The following is a 16893-nucleotide window of genomic DNA, read 5'->3' on the forward strand; positions in this document are numbered from 1 at the left end:
CACCAGGTCACCTGTGGAGAAGATGCTGTAAACTTACACACTCACCAGTGTCCTATGCTGTCCTCCACGCTGTTGGGGAGAAACAATTCAGTCAGAGAAAAGGAACCAGGAAAAAATATGTTTATACTGTGTTGATTTTCATATGCATTTTTAACTCTGTATGGCAACTGCAGTCCAGCAAAAATTAGTGTCATACCTGGCGTTTCGTATCATGGTCAGAGGGAAAACTAGTGTAGTGAGTTAGCTGCCATTACACACCAATCAGTGACATGTTCTTTGTGCACGAGAGTATCTGTGTTAGTTGTCCATATTGATTCTTATAGATCTGTTGATAAAAATGAATGTTGACACACTGTGGCTTCTGGAAGACAGATGAAGTTGTACTTTGGCAATTATTCTTTACAAATTAAAAATTGCCAAAGGCTATACATTTCTTTCTTCTTACATCAAGAATCTCTTTCTGCTCCTAAGCAATGTGGATGCCACAAACAGAAATAAGGTTAGTTGTATTGCAACCTTCCTACTGTGCTGAAATTCAGATCTGTTTCAATGAACACAGATGATTCGCTGTCAGAGTTGGCACTCAGCTTAAACTCAGCCTTCTCACTCACATAGCCTTGGGGTGTTTGCTCCTAAAATTCAACAGTTTCCATCATTCCTTTTCAATTCATGGGAGTAATGTTGAACTTCTGATGGTAGGAAACTTTAAAGATGAATGATCACGTATATTTAAGAGCAGAGTCAAGATTCCCTCTTTGCCAGATATCTGTCAGTTATTATCATTTTTCTGCTATTTAAGACAGCAGAGATCTCAGTTTTTTTCTGAAGAAGGCATAGAACCTGACTGGATAGTTATGCTTATAGAATAAAAAATTTTACTGTCTCCTCAACTCAGAATTCAATCAATTTTCTGATTTTGTTTTTTCTTTAGCTATCTATTTTAGAAAAAAATATATAAACAAGTCATGCCTGGTTGTGGTGAGTCAAATTCTAATTCTTTTATTCCATCTTCACCTAGCACTTGTGCAAGCTCAGACTTTTGTAGGTTCTTTAGTTTTGTGAGGTCTTTAGGATTTCACCCATTTTATGCATGTATAGCTTAATAATTATTTACTTTCAGTAATCCAATTTCTATCATCAACTTCCTATTTCAAGTAAAACTAAATTTTACAATTTAAAAGATTTCTCCACAACATTCTGTTTTCCTGCCCCTAAGTAACTCTCACAAATACACGTGTGTACGTCTGTGCACGTGTCTAATGTGGGATGAGCATCTAGCTAAAATTCCTCATATTAAGTTTTAGTGGGAATTTTTGTGTGCATAGTACAATATATATACTGTGAATGAAGGAGATAACATACAAGTATACACATCTACACGTCAGATAATTTTATAAGGTCTAAGAATTAATTGGTTAGTTTAAAATGCTAAAATGATTCCCTGAGGATTTATGAGCTAAGAATGCTCAGGGGTTTAGTGTCCTGACATCTCTTTAATTAGCAGTCTCCAAGATCTCACACTAAGAAGATGCTAAGCCAGTGCCTTCTGTCATATCTCAAGAGTTTCAGAAGGCTTGAAAGCTACAGAGGAAGGTGAATGTATTATGTCTGTGAGCTATACAATATGTACAAAGTACATTTTTCTTACTAGTAACAAGTTAGGACTTCTTCCTACCACTCCTGCTTTGATGGTGATGAATTTCTAAAAGAAATCCTAAGAAAAATCCAGCAAAAATGGGTGAGGTAAATAAAGATGCTGTTGAAAAATACCTGGAGAACAATCCTCAGTTTGCCAAGGAGTATTTTGACCGAAAAATGAGGCCAGAAGTGCTGGGAAGTATCTTTAAAGTGAACCCTGGAGATGTGAAGGAAGGAGTCAGCTTCAAAGACATGTCTCGTCTGGAGGAATGTAACATAATTTTTGAGTTGATGACAGAAATCCAAGATGAAGCAGGTGTTATGGAAAAGATAGTGCACAAGGCCCTGCAGAGGCTGGCACAGCTGCTGGCAGCTGATCGGTGTAGTATGTTTCTTTGTCGTTCCCGAAATGGTATTCCAGAGGTAGCCACCAGGCTTTTGGATGTCACTCCAACTTCCAGCTATGAGGACAATTTGGTAAAACCAGAAAATGAGACTGTTCTTCCTCTGGACATCGGGATAGTGGGATGGACTGCTCATACCAAGAAGTTTTTTAATGTACCTGATGTGACAAAGGTAAGTGACTCCTCTTGGGGAATGGGTTTCTGTGCATTTGCTTACTCAGCTTCCTACCCAGGTAAAAAGTCATTCTTCAGAAACATCTCAGAGACAAAATCCAGACCAATAACATGAGAAAAGCATCAGCAGATTGCATAAAATCCAGTAGAACCACATCATGTAGCCTTGTGAGGTATTTCTAGTATCCTCATAGTTGTTGTAATGTCAATGACTATAATAAGGGAGAAGAATATTAGATAAATAGAGACCAGCAAATATTTGTGTTTCTGTTGAACAAGGCAGGCTTCTATTTTGCTTTCCAATATGGGCTTGCAAGTGCTCTCCCTTATCATTCTGTGCTGTCATACATCTATCTCTGAATACACTTAATTTGCAGCTTTGGTAATGAAGATGCATCCTTACAAGTAGGTGACTGAGGACAGATGAAGATGCCAACATATATGTTCAGGTTCAAGTCAGTGTTTGATTTTAAATGGATCCAATTTCAAGTAGGTCTAGATCCAGGGCTTTTGTTCAGAATCATCTGTAGAAGAAGATTAATGAGTCTGACCTGTTCTGATATTTCTGAAGTTCATGTTAAATTTGCACAGAATCACCTTCTGTACTTAAGATGCTGAAAAAGGTTATTATAAATGTTAATTAAAATTATGAGTGACCTAACAAAAATTAAACATGCATGAATGAGATCTGCTTTAGAAACTACTCTGAAATATATGGGGAAACACAAATATGCCTGGATTGTTGAAGATTTCTTTAAAAATAGCTAACCTTATATCATCAGATAGTGACATTTTAGTCTTATGTGGAAAAGCTGAGCATAATCAAATGGTGCTAAGATAATTCTCAAGATGACAGTCTGGATTCTCAGTATTTCCTATACAGCCAATTAAAAATTCCAGGCCGTTTCAGAGATAAAAATTACCTCAATGTCCTAAGCTCACTGTAAATAATAAAAATATTTATACACTGCCATTATCTACGCTTTCCAAGAGGTAAACAAAAAAATAATACATTTTATAATGCTTACAGTTATAAAGGGCTATTTTCAAAGCTCAGAAACAAATTATAATATATGTATACGTGAAAAGAACATTTCAATACATAGTGAACTACCTCAGATGTAAATAGGAATCACAGGAGCAAACAGAATAATGACTGATTTGATAAAACAAGTCAGTTGATTTTCAACTGACCACTAACGTTTTCTTCAATGACTGCTGTTCTGACAAGAAGAGTCTGACTTACTGCCTCTTACCACCACGTGGGGGGATTGGAGGATAATCCTTCTAAATTCATAAGACTGATTACATGAGAAAAGATCAGGAGGATCAAGAAAGATGTGCCTCCTATCAGACACTGCACTGCTTCTCAACATCAGTATGCGAGAGGCGCCCAGAACAGGGCTGCCCAAATATTTCTGTTTGCAGTAGGATTTGTTCAAAATTTTGTGAGAAATATCATTTGAATATGCTTAAATAAGAGAAATTTTCTGTCCATCTAATCCTGCTAGGTATTTTGCACTCATAAATTAATTCATATCAGCTTGATATCTGTCCAGTTATTATTCAGTCATTCTAAGGTAATCTTTACTTAGGCACCCATTTACTCTCTTAGGATTACTGAGGTCTGTGCCACTAAGCATACACTTAAAAATGCAATTAAACCACGGTCCCTTTAATCTACATTTAGTAACTAAATGTCATATAAACATTTACATTTTATAAGTTAAGTACAAAACTCCCAGAGATTTCTCTGGGACCAAGGTTTGATATTTAAAAACAATGCCAAAGACCTCAAAATTGTCACAATTTCCATTCTATGTGTACAAAATGTTCCCGTCCAAGTCCACACTCCTCACACAGGCAAAGGTCCCACTGATGTCACCAGAATCTTTATCTCCATAGGGAATCCTGAACTGCAGCTTGAGTCAGTAACATTTAAGGAATATAATTAGTCCATGGCAGCAGAAATAGGCAGCGACTGAAGCCTTTATCATGTTTTGAAATGATGATTATTTTTCAGTTCACTTCATACGCACTTCAGTCAAACTAGATTATCTGCTACCCAAGTTCTGAACAAAAAATTACAAACAGAATTAAGTCAGAGAGGAATTTTGCCCCTACTGCCTCGTCAGAATACAAAATGCACAATGACTACTTTTAGATGGCTATAGTACTTTAAAAAGGTTGTGTCTAGCCACTTTCTACTGTTGACACAGTCCATATCCAAACAGCATAGTGCTTTTTAAGTCTTAAGTACATGACAACATTGACAAACCCATGGTGTGACATTTTCATTCTTTAATCATCATGCCTTTATAACAAAAATAAATGTAATTAAAGATCAGAACAGCAATAAATTATTGGGAGAAAAAATAAATGACTCCACTTTTAGTGCCTGGTAACCAGTTCTTTAGGGATTATCTCCTTCTTCAACCTGGAAAGGTACCAATAAACGTGAGGAAGCTCCTCATCCTGACTAATGCTTCAGAAAAGAAAAGCAGAGGAAAAGATACAGACCTTCTGTAATTCAATTAGCAGGCAGAACAGTCTCTCCCCACAAGATTATGGACCTGTTGACTGTGAGAGCTAATAGTGTTTAATCCAGGATTTAATAGTTGTGAGAAATAGAAGGCCAGGCAGGACCCTTACCCTAACAATTTGTCTCACATTATTCCCAGGGTCTAGCAGAGTATGTGACTCAAATATTACAAAGGAAAATAATAGGTTGCACTAAAAAATTCAGTATGTCCATTAATATTCTTTAAATAGTAACTGATAACACAGGCAACATTATAAAGGACAGTAAAATTACTTTACATTTTTTAGTAAGGAATTATTTCCCAATAAAACTAAGAAGTAGTTCAACAAGGAGTATGTCTTCTGGGGAATCAAAATCTCACATTCTCAGCTTGTAAGAACCAATAATAAATACTATATATATTTGCTTTAATCCATAATCTATTTACATTATTACACTATTCCTTTCAATTCAGAGGTATTTGAAGACAAGGATTTAACTGAGGGTTGGAAACTCAAGAAAAAATATTCCCGGCTTTAGCAGAGCATAAAATTATAAAAATGATGAAAAAAATTCTTCAAAAGAAGTGAAGGCTTTTGGATTAGAACTATAAAGGGACTGAAATGTTCTGATGCTGAAATAACAAACCCTCATTTTTAGAGGTCCTGTACAAACCTCAGTGAAGTGAAGAAACAAGAGGCCATGGAGACATTCCAACTCAGATTAAGCAGCCAGAACAGTGATCTTTGTATCACCTAATTTAAACACTGGAAACCTATGATACAAACCAACTTAAATACATCTTCAACTCGCAAGTACTTGTATCATCCCCTTGCAAGCTGATCCAGCTTCAGACTGCAGCTTTACTTCTCTTTAATGCAAGAGTGGGAGAGACTTTAATTCCAGGCCTGTCTGAAGTGACAGAAGTTTCAGACTGACGTGAATGTGCTGGCCTTTTACCTCAGAAGAATGTGCATTGTTAATTTCCACTCCTCTATTTTATCATCTTGATAATAAAAATCAGATTGTCAGAAATTCACACTTAACACAGTGAATATTAACTGGAAAAATGGAAACATGTTCCTATCTGTTATAAAGACAAAGGTTCTGTCAGTTCACCAGAAAATATTTTAACACAGAAACAAATTCTATTAATTGTGCCTTTCAGAAGGAAACACCAAACAATTCTTCCCTTGATTTAGTGTTAAAAGAGGAAAGCTCCCAAAATTGAAGAAAAAATGCATGTTAAAAATTAAAAGTAAAATCTCCCTTTTAACCTAATTTTCTTGGTTTATGTGAAAAAATACTTAAAAGCAATACAATACAAATCCAACTTTAAAAAGTTGCAAAATAGCCACTACATATGGCAAGTAACAAGCAGGCATTTCACTGACAAAACTGAAAAGTTCAACCCCCAGGTGCTGCTATATATATATTAATTTCTACTTGATTCAGTTTCACAACCCTAGTGATCTTGAAGACAAAAAAGTCAATTTGTTCTGTAATGCTAGTAAGTTACATCTCAAAATGCAATTTACATCCCTGACAATACATGATTTTTGGAGTGTGGCCTAAGGAATGGGCACCTCATTTAACTAATTGGGATTGGTCTTGAATCAGACTGATGACATTTTGTAGCTAATGGTAGGTGTTTTTCATTTTCTATTCATACTCAATTATATCATTATGAAACAAAAACATTCGTGAGTTGAAATTAGGCTAAGCAGAAGTATGAGATGAAGCAATATAGCACACCAATACCACCTATTGAGTGCTTAAAATTTTGAGAAACCTGAACCAGCGGAAGACAAACAGTGGAAGAACAATATATCAGGAAGAGAAGAAAATACTGAAGAGCTACTAGAAAGAAAACCAGAAACATGTAGAGATAATGCAAGGAAATACCGGAGTGTGACACCAGCTCCTCATGTCAGAGATTCCTGCGGTTCCCATTTCAGTAGTGCTCCACACACACTCCTAGTCATCACACATCCAAAGGATGATATGTTTTGACCAGTCTAAGCTCATCTATGCAACACAAACCTCCCACTCAACAGAAGCAAAATAGTCATAACTGCAAGGGGTCACAGTAAGCCCTTCTTCCTCTGTGCTTTATAAGGAGAAAGAGGTGGAGAAAAATAGGCATCTACTCTCTTGGCCCTATCACTTCACCTGCAGGATTAAGTCTTATCACTTCTGTTCTATTGGGTCACTTCAACCCCATGTGGCACTACAGGTTTGGGGAAGAGTGGTTGGAAGCTGCCCAATGGAAAAGAACCTGGAGGTGCTGGTCAACACCAGCTAAATATGAGCCAGTGTGAGCCCAGGTGGCCAAGAAGGACCATGGCATCCTGACTTGGATCAGCAATAGTGTGACCAGCAGGACCAGGGCAGGGATCATGCCCCTGTACTCAGTGCTGGTGAGGCTGCATCTCGAATCCTGTTTCCAGTTCTGGGCCCCTCACTACAAAAAAAATATTGAGGTGCTGGAGCACCTCCAGAGAAGGGCAACAAAGCTGGAGAAGGATCTGGACCACAAGTCTAATGAGGAGCAGCTGAGGGAGCTGGGGTTGTTCAGCCTGGAGAAAAGGAGGCTCAGGGAGATCCTTATCACTCTCTACAACTACCTGAAAGGTGATTGTAGCGAGGTGGGAGTCAGTCTCTTCTCCCAACTAACAAGTGACAGAACAAGAAGAAAGGGCCCCAAGTTGTGCCAGGTGAAGTTTAGATTGGATATTAAAAAACATTTCTTCACTGAAAGGGTTGTGCTAGCTGGCTGTGCTAGGTAGGTGCTGGTGCTACCTTAGTGCAAATCCAGGACACATTGCACATCTTGGGATGTATCAAGAACTGATCATTGTATAGCAAATGGCTTGGTATCTCAACTTTAAGTGGAGCTAGCAGGAAATGCTTTTAGATGTGCTATGGTTAAGGAGTTAGCAGCAGATTGTTTTTCCCACCATTTCTTTTTTCCACCTATTTTATGATTTGACTGAGAGCTGAAAGTTCAAAACATCGCTCTAAAAGACAGTTTGATCCATAAGAGCAGGCTCAAGTGGACTAAATGTCCACATTCATGTAGTCATGGGAATACCAAGATGTTCTTCGGGCTCTGGTACTGCAGACCACATTTCTCGCTTATTTGTCTATGAACATGATTTCTGAGTCATAGTGAAAAGTAATTTTCTTGGGAAAAAAAAAAGGAGCTTATGTTCCCAAGTTAAAATATTTTAAAACATCTAAAATAAATAGAAATAAGTGAAAATAAAGGCTTCAAATCTTATAGCAATTATGTATAAAATATGCAGTAATGAAAAGCCTAAATCTAAGCACAATTTTTTTTGCTTGTATATGCAAATTAATGTGAAACAGGAGTTTTTGTATTTGCAGTGGGAATGCTGTCAACGCGTTACAAGATTTTTATATCTTTCTACATTGCACTATTTAGGCACAACTCAGGGTGGCTTCTGGTTACTGAACTTTCTGAACAGAGACTTGCATTAAAATATTTCTATTGTCTGAAAAATTCACATGACCACATCGCTTCTTCTGAACACTTCTTAACACCACTGCTTGTACCTTCAGCCTGGAGTTATTGAACTAAGTAAGACATAGCAGCTGTGTCCTGCTGATTCAGCTTCTTTGGTATATATACATCCATTTTAAGCATTCAGAAACACAGGGGCGTCTGAAATTTTTATTTATTCCCTCATAGCAGTACACAGTGCCCTAAAACCAGAAACTTGGGCCTCACTATCATGCTAGATGTTCTTAGTGATGCAGAAGGACTACAAAATAGGGTTAAATTATCTATATGATTTACTTGATTTTCAGTGGCTAAAACAGACATTCAGAATTTGTTACTGAAGCCCAAAACCACATCCAAGTCCAGAATGGTTATGTTAGTAGGTAGTACATCTCAGAGAAAACCAAGTATTTCCATGTAATAACATATTTGTTTAGCAGGCTATTTGATTCTTACACAGAAGAGACAGATTGGCATTTTCTGTCTGTTTTCTCTGAGAAAAACTGAAAACAGCAAAACAGGGAAATTTTGTTGAAAATAAAGAAAACATCCCCTTTTCATGTGGACGATATATTCAAAACTGGCTACACTTTCCAGGGACCAAACACAGCCTGACACATTGAATGCTATTTATAAGGATGACACAGGCTGTCCTTAGGAGAATCAGCTCTCAGTAAGAGACTCCAGGCCATAAATATAGAAAAGAAATTTAAGAGTTACTTCCAGAAATTTAATTCCTTTCACCAAAATGCAGCTCTAGAAGGAAACATAAAAGGCAAATGTAGAAGACAGACTATCTAAAGAGTATGAAGAACCGAAGGGAAAAAAACAACCCAACCCTAATATTTTGATCACATAATAAAATTCAGTCTTCCTTCTCAGGGTTGTGTATGCTATAAATTCAAAATATACTAGAAAAAGTTGCTAGACCAAAGAGAGGAAAAGGAAATTAAGAGGAAAGATCTAAATAGCAGACAAAAAAATTTAGTTCTGGCATTTCCGAGTACTGTCATGCTTGATTTTATGCTCTAGAAAATATTTATTTGTTGGGGTTTTTTTATTTATTTGTTTAAGTAGCTCTCTACATAACTTATGAAAGCTGAAATTCCATTATGTGGCATTCTGCAACATTCTCCAGGCTATCAGCAAGGAAGACACCTTGAGATCCACCACTCAGATCTCAGATGCCTAAGCTAACGCAGTAATCAGTAGCAGTAATATTTACCAGCTTTGTGGGTGGCCATGGAGTAACAAGTCAGTTGCTTTATAAGTGGCTTCACAAATATTTGTCAACAGCAGAGGACTGGTAAGATTTGGGAATCTTGATTCTGCTTGGATGTCCTTAAAACAGGACTCTGTTGGGCTTGCTCTGGCCAGCTGCCATTCCTATCCATGGTGTTCTGACCTTCCCTGGTTCCCAGCCACTTGCTGCCTCCTGACATTCTTATTTAACACCAACTGCTCATCACCTTGAGAAATCAGAAGCAGACTTGTTAAAGGAAATTCAAGGATAATCTGCCATTGACTGCAGAGCAAGACTTGAGTGCTCATCTCTCTGAAGAAGTCTGAGCACTGCCCTTTAGCAGTGGCATATGTGAGGGGATGGAAAAGGCTCAGTGAAGACAGTCTGGCTATTTTAGCTGCTTAGTAGAACCATGTCACTTCTCAGTATGCACATATCAATAGACTTCAACCCCCCAAATCATAACTCACCTCATTCAGGTGTATTTTCATAATAACATCACAAAACATAACAACCCTTGACAAACAGATTTCCCCCAAAATTTTTAAATCTCTTTTTTTAAGAGAACACTAAAGCCATTCAAGAAAACACCAAGAATTTCTTTGATGTGAGGAAACAAAACAGTTTTCCATGAAACATGAACTAGCCTCCCAGTATTTTTTACATTAAAAATTTAAAATAATAACTTTTGCTAAACCCTCCTGAGCATTCAGTTTCAAGGACGAAACTGGTTGGATAGTTATTTGTGGCTCATTCATTAGTCACATGGTCTTATTCCCACAGGATCACACACACAACAAAAGCAGCTCTGTGGTCTGATCCCCCTAGTCCTATACCCTCCCTTTCACCAGAAGAGGATGTTGGGCTGGGAGCAACAGGACTGGGAGTCTGTCAGACAGGAAGAAATAAGAAACAGCTCAGCCACATGTGTACCTGCAGGGGATGCTTCTCTGCCAGAAGCATTTTTAGCCAGGACAGGTGGCAATTTTAAATATTGGGTGTTGGAACAGTATAATGAATTTTATCTACAGAAATAATTAAATAATAATAAATATTGACATAGCTATGAAGTAAATCTCTTACATGCAAGCCGTATGTATTAGATGCACAGGTAATCAGGGAGCAGTTCTTATTGTTCTTTCATTTATTCTAGATTTTCACACATTTTTAATTCCTCAAATTCCTCAGCATTATAACAAAGACCTGCACAGAACTTGGTTTCAGAAACTATCTTCATAGCCAATGCCTAAGTTAAGCTTGTACATATAACTCTGCAAGATTGAGTTAAATAATGATAACGGGTTTTTTGCAAGTATAAACCTACTACAGTGTGAAACTGTGCTCACAGCATTGCAAACAGAAGTTGTCAAATGAAATGATCATTTGCTCTTGGCATGTAACTAATTGTTCTGCATTTAATTTGTGATTTTTTTTCTTTCAGAACAACCATTTTTCTGACTTGCTGGACAAAAAAACTGGTTATAAAACAGTCAATATGTTGGTAACTCCAATTACACAGGGTAAAGAGGTGCTTGCTGTTCTGATGGCACTCAACAAATTAAATGCCCCTGAGTTCTCAAAAGAGGATGAAGAGGTAATACCATTAAATGACACACAACAATATAGCTGTTAGTTCAATTAGTAGTTTGAGTGATTCTATCCCTTGGTTTGATACTTTAGTCTTATTTTTGCTCTTTATCATTTTTAGGTATTTAAAAAATACCTCAATTTTGTGTCTTTGGTCATAAGAAATCATCACACATCGTATCTCTACAATATCGAATCACGAAGAAGTCAGGTATAGAAGAATTTTTAAATGATAATACTTAATTTTTGTGTGAAACCATTATTATTCCCACTATTTTATATTCTTGCATGCTTACTGAAGTAAGGATACCATCTATTTATTTTTTCATATGATAACAGTAATGCACCAGTATCATTTTGTTCTGGAATGCCTAGGATGCATGTGTTTCCCACTGTTATGAATATTTACCCTTTTTCTCTTTTGTAAATAGATGCTTTTGTGGTCTGCCAACAAAGTATTTGAAGAGCTAACAGACATAGAACGGCAGTTTCACAAAGCACTGTACACTATTCGAATGTATCTGAATTGTGAAAGATATTCCATTGGTCTGCTGGACATGACTAAAGAGAAGGTAACAACTATTTTGCCTACTTGCTAGAAATGTGCTACTCCTAACATTAAGTCTCAAAGACACAAAGTTACCATCCTTTCTAACCCTTTGGGATAATTTATATAAATTTAACCATGTTACAAAGATTACATGTGAAATCTAAGCATGGCAAAAGATACAATCTTGATAAACCTAAAGGCTAATTTTGAGATAATTTTTCATATTAATAATTCCATATGAGAAAGGGTAGAAGAGGGAAGTGCAGGTCTGAAATACCTGCCTTCTTAAACAACAATTAAGCTGTACAACTGTCTAGAGATAAGATTCAGATTAGCCTGCAATTTACTGGTAAACATTGCCTGGATTACAGTGAACAATGTTTTCTTAATATTGTTTGAAATGTGACCATAGTAAACTACAGAGAAATAAAAAACAAAATTGCAATCCACAGATGTGATGTTATCGTTGAACACAGAACCGGTTTGGTTTTTTGTTTTGCTAAACCCTGTGTATCATTTTCTCAGGAGTTCTATGATGAGTGGCCAATCCGGCTGGGGGAGGCAGAGCCATACAAAGGCCCCAAGACACCTGATGGACGAGTAAGGATATTAATTTTTCTTTTTATGAATCTTAAGTTTGACATTGAGGACATGTACAGGTCACCTACATGTTTTTCTCTTTTCATTTAGGAAGTCAACTTTTATAAGATTATTGACTATCTTTTACATGGACAAGAAGAAATCAAAGTCATTCCGTGAGTATTCATTGGCACCCTGCAAATGTGTGGTAACTAGATATATTGCTGGGATAGAATAACATGTCTGTATTGTAGAAATAATTTAATTTCATTGTCTCTCTAAAGGTCACCTCCAGCAGATCACTGGTGTCTTATCAGTGGATTGCCAACATATGTTGCTGAAAATGGACTTGTAAGTTCATAACAATAGTAAAATCCAGAAGTTTTAGTTCCTACAGTTGTTCTGATTGAACAAAAAAAAACAACCCCAAACCTCCACATGACCAAAATCCTCTACAAAAATACCATGCTGTTCCAGTGTCCTAGTGAAACCATGTGAATCAGTAGTCTGGATGGAGACAAAGCCTCAGCACAAACAGCCAAGACATCTGGAAAATTTTCCTCTGATTATGGTGATATCAGAGGAATAATGTGTGCACCTGATGTCACTTTCCAGGTGTGCTAAGTCTCATAAAAAAATGTCAAAGTAAGAAACCCATCACATACAAAGTTTTAAAATTTTCTTTTTTTTTCTTATATCTTGTCGTGTAGACAATATAAGTAACTCGAAGTCATGATGTATGATAGCTATTAGTAACCCTATGGCATGTTTAATAGAGCCCTTAGAACTCAACTATTTTATTCTAGAAACCCCCATGCCATTTTAAACTGGAAGTCATTTTCTTAACCATTATGCTTTTGCACTGTGAGACATCCTACATGAGGGACTTTGCTACAAACACTCCAGAATGATGTCTGATAGAATAACCACATCTAATTTAATAGGAACAAAGTTTTAAAACTAAGTTTTAATTTCTCTAGCTAGCTAGAATGTTTACTGTTCCTAGCCTAGAAAATAAATATGCCTTTTGAAAATATTAGGCTAAGTCTTGATACCCATTATATTCCATTTAAACAATGGCTCATTTTCTTTGTGCTGCAGATTTGTAACATGATGAATGCGCCAGAAGATGAATACTTCACATTTCAGGTAATTTCAGTAAAGTTAATAATCATAGATATATAATTAATTATAGTTATATATTTATACATATATATTTATTATATTATAGATATAATATAATTAATTATATCTATATTCTACAATATAGATATTGTAAACAAATATGCTAATGTTTGCCACTAATTAGTCATACAGTTGATTACATAAATAATTTCTCCTTTTTGATGCATGGATCTTGTTGCATTGCTTATATCAATAGCCGTGTTATTACTTTCAAAGAAATATACATTTCCTGGTTTTTGGCTTTTCTACAGAAAGGACCAGTGGATGACTCTGGATGGGTTGTCAAAAATGTCCTGTCATTGCCTATTGTCAACAAAAAAGAAGAAATTGTGGGAGTTGCAACATTTTACAATAGGAAAGATGGAAAGCCTTTTGATGAGTATGATGAACAGATCATTGAAGTAAGCTTAATAGGATTAGAGGGTTTAAGGAGCCATGTAATGTTAATAAAAAATATTATAGTAAAAAGTAATTTTAAATGTCTAAAAATTTCCATATAGCCTGTATTAACATCTAGACAAATGTCTATCTTCTTCACCATACAGTTTCTAAGAATCAGAGATTTTATTTGCCTATATAAAACCAAAAAATTATGAGTGATCATTTACATCCCAGTAATGAAAAGAAGACACATCAAATTTTATTTTCAATCATTTGACTATTTATTCATGGTCACCATGGGTAACCAGAATGCCATGCTCCTTGCCAATGGATATTGAGCCTGGGATCATGGGAGTTCACATAGTACACATGATCACAAGTACTCAGGCAAGATAAGATGCTACACAGTGTATCCAAGTCCACTCACCTGACTTAAGCTTCGTAAGCCTCAAAGTCTGGTATATAAAGTGGGAATATGGGGCCTTAATTACTAGGCTGAGACAAACAACCTCATTAAAAGCTGTAAGTACTTACAGAACCAGTTGATGGGAGATAAAGGCCTCTAACAAGTAGAGTGGCACATTGTTTTTCAAAGGGTGCTACCAGAAACTGGACCCTAAGAAAAGTAAGTTCAAATTGTTCATTTTATTGTCCTGGCATCACCTCTGCTTTGTTTGGCTTTGTTCCAGACTCTCACACAGTTCCTAGGGTGGTCTGTTTTAAATACTGACACTTATGACAAAATGAACAAGCTTGAAAACAGGAAAGACATTGCTCAGGAAATGCTTATGTACCAGACAAAGGCCACTCCTGCTGAAGTTGAATCTATCCTGGTAAGTTTCTGTACACAACCACAAAACTGAAGTGGGAAATTTGCTACACAAAAACTTAATTTTCTTACCCTTTTTCATTTTTAGAAATACAAGGAGAAATTACATGTAAATAGTTTGGATGAATGTGATCAAAAGGATCTCGTCAGGATTTTGGTAAGTCATTAAACTGAAAATTCTGGTGATGTATTTCTGTCAGACAGTAATGTGTCCTCATAGTAGAAAAAGTTGTGGATAGCCAAATCCTGATTAATACAATTGACATTAGCTATCAGTGCCACAGGCTAGATGGAGCTTATTTAGTAATACATGTTCAACCTCTACTGTCCCTGTATGTGTAGACCCCACCGTTACCTACAGGGAAACATTCTGTCCCAAATATACATCAACAGACTTAGATAGTCAAGGCCATATAAAGAAGTGTTTATATGAATTAACATTTAAAGTGCTTAACCTTTTAAAATATCCATGGAGACAATGCTATATCTGTAATTGAATTTAATTTATTTAATTTTGAAAATAAAAGAAGGGATATTGAAGTGAGGCCACTTTCATTCTCAGTATGCAGGAGTAATGTAGGAGTGTCAGTGGAACAAACCTACTTTCAGATTAATTTTCCTGCATTTCCTTAGGCAGAGAAGTCCAAAGACAGTGATCTGTGACTTCACAGTGACAAAACAGATTTGACCTAATCAGGTCTCTGCTCTAATACTCTGGTACTACTGAAACAAAAATGAGTAGTTTCTTTTCCAGACTGTGCAGTTCTTTGGTTGCCTTAGTATTTCAACCTAGAAAGGAAGTGCCTTTTTGAAAGAAAACTCCTATTTTTTCCCATTTAGTGCACTTCTTTTCTTGTGCAGCAGTCCTGGAGCACATGCACTGGCCTATTTTTTCTTTAAAAAACCCTCAAAGATGTGCTCCAGGAAAACACTGAATGAACTTCCACTGTTAATACATCAAAACAGAGCTAGGCTGAAGAAAAAAGGTCAAATATACAAAAATCTGTTGATTTCCTGTACCAACCACTTCACATATTTCCTCCTATTACACCACATTTGCTGAGGTACACATAGGCATAGGGAAAAGAACTCTTGAAACTATTTTTAGTTATGTATATGTGCATGCTGAAACACATTGGTGTTAATGTTTTACTGGCTTCTACAAAACAGATGCTCAGACAGCTTGCAAGTGGCGAAATAAAAAATATCAACAGATCATGTGTAGCTTCACATACCTGTTAAAGGAAATTTATTTTGGCTGCATGCAAAACTGCAAAAAACAATAGATAAACATTATAAAATTTCTCTACTGGTAGAGCAAAACCTGAGTATTAGGGTAAAGGCTCCAAATGTGAAAACATAATGCTGGTATGATTTTTAAATCTCCAAAAAGCAATTAAAGTGGGTTCTCTCAACATGGTGAAGTCACAAATTCAAAGGTCTAATATCATCTGCACTTCCAAGGCTACATGCATATGCTTTATCCTATTATAAGACCTGGAGTCCCAGATAGCTAATGGGATAAAGCAGGTGTTTCTAGATCTGATGATTCACAAAGTAATGGGTCTTAAACCATCACTTGTCTAGGTTTCTTTGTCCTTGATCTCTGATCTGCGTAGATATAAAGGAAAAACCCAGGGAGAAGGAAATGGATGTTTATCCTTATTTGTTGAAATACATGCATACATTCAGTCATCTTTTTTCCTTATCCAAAAAGTAGAGACCATTTATAGACTGCTATGGAGGAAGGCAGTCATTGTAATAATATAATCTACCCTTTGTGTTGCATCAGACTTCCTTGAGTTAATTCTTGTTTCGATTGGAGCACATTCTTTAAAATACAATACTGCTCCCCCTAGGCTTTGGGATACATAGATGAAGAGTGTTATAGAAGAGTTCACAAGTGGTGCTGGGTTTCTTAACTTTGGTATCTTCTGCATTTTAGAATTTAGTATATGTTTTATGGAGGTTCTTCAGTACAAGCTGGACAAAACTCGGTGTCTGCCCTTCAGAGAGAGAAAAATCTCGGATTGGGATTCAGACAACCTCTAATGAAATTTAGTACATAGGGCAAAGGTTATGTACTTACACAATCTACTACTTCTGGAATGATCCCTCATTTTCTTCATTGGTCAGACTGTTCAGAATAGACTGCTGTAAACTACAGAAAGGCAGAATCACCAGCAACTACAGCACTAGAAAGTAAATGACTTGAAGGGATTTAAATAAACCATAATAACAATACATACTATATGCTTGGTACATTTAAGAATTGT

At 36.4% G+C, this 16893-nt stretch overlaps 1 protein-coding gene across 1 annotated transcript in view; it reads left to right on the plus strand.

The window, feature by feature from the left end:
- Nucleotides 1–622: 622 nt before the first annotated feature.
- The window catches only part of PDE6C (phosphodiesterase 6C), a 28616-nt gene continuing 12345 nt past the window's right edge, over nucleotides 623–16893 (plus strand). Inside the window, exons 1-11 of the mRNA XM_027672163.1 lie at nucleotides 623–2214; nucleotides 10948–11100; nucleotides 11215–11304; nucleotides 11525–11665; nucleotides 12169–12243; nucleotides 12334–12398; nucleotides 12507–12573; nucleotides 13324–13371; nucleotides 13659–13808; nucleotides 14478–14621; nucleotides 14706–14774. Of these exons, the coding sequence (XP_027527964.1) occupies nucleotides 1735–2214; nucleotides 10948–11100; nucleotides 11215–11304; nucleotides 11525–11665; nucleotides 12169–12243; nucleotides 12334–12398; nucleotides 12507–12573; nucleotides 13324–13371; nucleotides 13659–13808; nucleotides 14478–14621; nucleotides 14706–14774 (1482 nt within the window). The 5' untranslated portion in view covers nucleotides 623–1734. The remainder of the gene's footprint in view (nucleotides 2215–10947; nucleotides 11101–11214; nucleotides 11305–11524; nucleotides 11666–12168; nucleotides 12244–12333; nucleotides 12399–12506; nucleotides 12574–13323; nucleotides 13372–13658; nucleotides 13809–14477; nucleotides 14622–14705; nucleotides 14775–16893) is intronic.

Source organism: Neopelma chrysocephalum, unplaced genomic scaffold, assembly GCF_003984885.1.
Source record: "Neopelma chrysocephalum unplaced genomic scaffold, ASM398488v2 Primary Assembly neopelma1_97390, whole genome shotgun sequence".
Taxonomy (NCBI): Eukaryota; Metazoa; Chordata; class Aves; order Passeriformes; family Pipridae; genus Neopelma; species Neopelma chrysocephalum.